This window comes from Pan paniscus, chromosome 1 (genome assembly GCF_029289425.2).
Source record: "Pan paniscus chromosome 1, NHGRI_mPanPan1-v2.0_pri, whole genome shotgun sequence".
Taxonomy (NCBI): Eukaryota; Metazoa; Chordata; class Mammalia; order Primates; family Hominidae; genus Pan; species Pan paniscus.
The window spans coordinates 11,233,080-11,237,417 of NC_073249.2; the positions used below are offsets into that span (position 1 = coordinate 11,233,080).

The 4,338-nt window shown below is 39.4% G+C and overlaps 1 protein-coding gene across 1 annotated transcript; it reads right to left on the reverse strand.

The window, feature by feature from the left end:
• Positions 1-566: 566 nt before the first annotated feature.
• LOC100987964 (actin-like) lies at positions 567-1,285 on the reverse strand. The gene is given in 2 exon segments (XM_014343393.3): positions 567-1,102; positions 1,105-1,285. Coding segments are annotated over 2 exon segments (717 nt in total).
• Between the last annotated feature and the right edge of the window lie 3,053 nt (positions 1,286-4,338).

The window sequence follows — 4,338 nt, forward strand, 5'->3', positions numbered from 1 at the left end:
GGTTCTGTCTGTGGCAAGTGCCACATGGATTTAAAAATACAAAATTATACAATTCTCAGTTTGATGAGCCTCTGGAGATGACTGATAAAAGAAACTGTCCTAACAGCTTGAATCTCTAGATGATTTGGGAAATGTCACAGGCAATAACAGGGAACTTTGGAATGGTGTAACTAATGGATGATCTCTGTCAGATTAGAGCACATATTTTTATCAATTTCAAAGGCTTTGCTGCCAGTACGCCCAGTGTGCTAATCATTCTAAATAACAGATCCAGTCGATTCACATCTTATGAGACAAAATTAAAGCTTCTTGAAAAATTGAAAGTATTTCTGTTTGAAAAATCTTTAGTTTCTAATTTATAAGGAAGACTTGAAGAGGTCTATCTCAGATATGTATCATTCTGTAATTTAAAATACCAAATATTAACATCTGAATAGCTGATGTGAGCATAAGAACTTTCTGGGTCAGAGCACTGAAATCAGATTTGGTTAAAATTTTGGCTTTGCCACATTAGTGGCACCGGGATGGCTTATTGCCGATGGTGATGACCTGGCCATTGGGCAGCTCTAGCTCTTCTCCAGGGAGGAGGAAGATGCGGCCGTGGCCATCTCCTTCTCGAAGTCCAGGGTGATGTAGCACAGCTTCTCCCTGATGTGGGGCATGATCTCCCGCTGGGCCGAGGTGGTGAAGCTGTAGCCACGCTCGGTGAGGATCTTCATGAGGTAGCCTGTCAGGTCCCTGCCAGCCAGGTCCAGATGCAGGATGGCATGTGGGAGGGCGTAGCCCACGTAGATGGGCACCGTGTGGGTGACCCCATCTCCAGAGTCCCTGACAATGCCACTGGTGCGCCCAGAGGCGTAGAGGGATAGCACGGGCTGGATGGCCACATACATGGCCGGGGTGTTGAAGGTCTCAAACATGATCTGAGTCATCTTCTCTCTGTTGGCCTTGGGGTTCGGGCAGGCCTCGATCAGCAGCACTGGGTGCTCCTCCAGGGCCACGCACAGCTCATTGTAGAAGGTGTGGTCCCACATCTTCTCCATGTCGTCCCAGTTGGTGACGATGCCATGCTCAATGGGGTACTTCAGGGTCAGGATGCCGGCTTGCTCTGGGCCTTGTCGCCCACGTAGGAGTCCTTCTGGCCCATGCCCACCATCACGCTCTTATGCCGGGGGTGCCCGATGATGGAGGGAAACACAGCTTGGGGGGCATCGTCCCCAGCAAAGCCAGCTTTGCACATGCTGGAGCCATTGTCAATGGCAAGCGTGGCGATCTCTTCTTCCATCGTGACTGGTGGAGGAGTGGGGCAGCAGAGCAGCAGGATAACACGGTGAACAGGCTGGCGGGGGCGACTGAGCTTGAACATCCTTTCAAAAGAGAAAACGATAGTCTTAGATAGTTTTCCTGGAAAATTCTACCAAATATCTTAGAAAGAAATTATACCAATACCCTGTAATCTCTTCCAGAAAATAGAAGCAGAGGGAATACTTCTGAACTCATTCTATGAAGCCAGCATTACCCTAATACCAAAAAAACCAGAGACATTACAAGAAAATAAAATTATGAACCAATATCTCTCACGAACAGAGACACAAAACTCCTCAAGAAATATTAGCAAAATAAATCCAACGATGTATAAAAGCAACTATAAATCATGGCCACATGGTATTTATTCTGAGTATGTAAGGCTGGTTTGATACCAAAAATCAATTAATTCATCATATCAGCCGGCTAAGAAGAAAAATTATAATACTGATAGATGCAGAAAAAGCATTTGGCAAAATTCAAAACCAATTTATGATAAAACCTCTCAGAAAAGTAGGAGTAGAGAACTTCTTCAATTTGATAAAGAACATCACCAAAAAATATCCAGCTAACATTATACTTAATGGTGAGAAACTAGATGATTTTCCCCTAAAATTGGGAACGAGGTTAGGGTATCCTCTCTCACTATATTCTGCATTGCTCTGGAAGTTCTATCTAACAGAATAAGACAAGAAAAGGATATAAAGGGTGTACAGGTTGAGAAGGAAGAAATAAAATTCTTTGTCCTCAGATGATACCATTTCCTATGAAGAAAATCTGCAAGAATTGACAAAATTCCTGGAAATAAGCAATTATAGCAAAGTTGCAGGCCACAACGTTAACATACAGAAGTCAACTTTTTTTATACAACTGCAATGATCAATTGAAATTTAAAATGAAAAACACAAATACCATTTGCATTAACACACACAAAAAACTTAGGTACAAATCTAGAAAAATATGTATAAGGTCTATATGAGGAAAAACTAAAATATAAGCATTGTATTAATGAGATCAAATCAGATAATGTCAATGGGGAAAGTGACCTTTGAAGAACTTTACTAAACTTAGAGGGGGTCATATATTTGCTTATTTTCCTCACAATACACTCTTTAGAGTCCTATTCATAGGGCAGAAGTCAATATTTTTAAGAGCATCTATCCCCTAACAATGACATTATGAATGTATCTTTAACAATGGGTCTATGAACACTGATAAGACAGCCTCTTTTTTCTTATAGAAAATCCTAGACTTTCTTAGTGTAGAAGGTTCCTCTTAGGTAATAACGCTGTTCTCTCTGGAAAACACTCACATCCATACATTTGTTTATTCATACAACCACAATCTCTAAGCCATATAATTTGTTACAACTTGTTTGGTCCCTCTGAACTTGGTTTTCTGTATTAAATTGTGATATTAATCTTATCTATCATTGATTTATCTTGAGAAATAATCTCACATCCATACATTTGTTTATTCATACAGCCACAATCTCTAAGCCATATAATTTGTTACAACTTGTTTGGTCCCTCTGAACTTGGCTTTCTGTATTAAATTGTGATATTAATCTTATCTATCATTGATTTATCTTGAGAAATAAGATTATTGACAAAAAGCTCTTGGCTTAGTACCTTGCACATAGCAAGCATTCAGTAACCACTAGCTGTTCTCTTTGTATTTCTACCTAATCTTCAAAGTAGACTTGGGTAGAGAGGACTAAATTCTCATTCTATTTGTCTCAATCTGATGCTGCATGGAAATCTCTGGCAGGGCTGCCTTTCTGCAGCTTGACTATTATATATCTCTGATGCTTGAAAAGCCAGCAGCCAAGGTAAAGTCTAGTAAAACAAAATATTTAATTTGAAAGTAGCCTGATATTATCATAGACAAAGTACATAGATATTATCAAAATTACATCTAATTGTTTCTTGCCAGGGGAATTAGACAAGAAAAAGAAATAAAAGAGATCCACATTGGAAAGGAAGAAGTAAAACTATCTCTATTTGTATGTGACATCTTGAATACAGATAATTCTAAGGACTTCACTAAAAAGAATTACTAGAACTAATAAACAAGTTTAGCAAGACAGTAGGATATAACAACAAAAGAGAAAAATGTGTTGTATTTATGAATAATAGCATTAAAGGATCCAAAAATAAAATTAAGAAAATAATTTTGTTTACAATAATATAGAAAGAATAAAATACATTAACAAAAGAAATGCAAGACTTATACACTGAAAACTACAAAATGTCATTGAAATATTTAAAGTAGACCTAAATAATGTAAAGACCTTCTATATTCATGGATTAAAAGTCTTAATGGTGTTAAGATGGCAATATGCTCCAAATTGATCCACAGATTTAATGCAATACTTTTCGAAATTTCAGGTTGCTTTTTTGCATAAATTGACAAGCTGGTCCTAAAATTTCTGTTAAAATGCAAGGAAGCTGTGATGGTTGATACTGAGTGTCAACTTGATTGGACTGAAAGATGCAAAGTATTGTTCCTGGGTGTGTCTGTGAGGGTGTTGCCAAAGGAGATTAACAATTGAGTCAGTGGACAGGGAGAGACAGACCCACCCTCAAACTGGGGGTGGGCACCATCTAATCAGCTGCCAGCACAGACAGGATAAAAGCAGGCAGAAGAAAGTGGAAGGACTGGACTTGCTGAGTCTTCTGGACTTCATCTTTCTCCCGTGCTGGGTGCTTCCTGCCCTCGAACATCAGACTCCAAGCTCTTCAGCTTTTGGACTCTTGGATTTACAGCAGTGGTTTTCCAGGGGCTCATGGGCCTTTGGCCACAGACTGAAGGCTGCGCTGTTGGCTTCCGTACTTTTGAGGTTTTGGGACTTGGTTGGGCTTCCTTGCTCCTCAGCTTGCAGACGGCCTATTGTGGGACTTCACTTTGTGACTGTGTGAGTCAATACTCCTTAATAAACTCCCCTTCATATATACATCTATACTATTCCTCTAGAGAACCCCAACTAATACAGAACCTTAATAGCCAGAAAATATTGAATAAGAAAAAAAA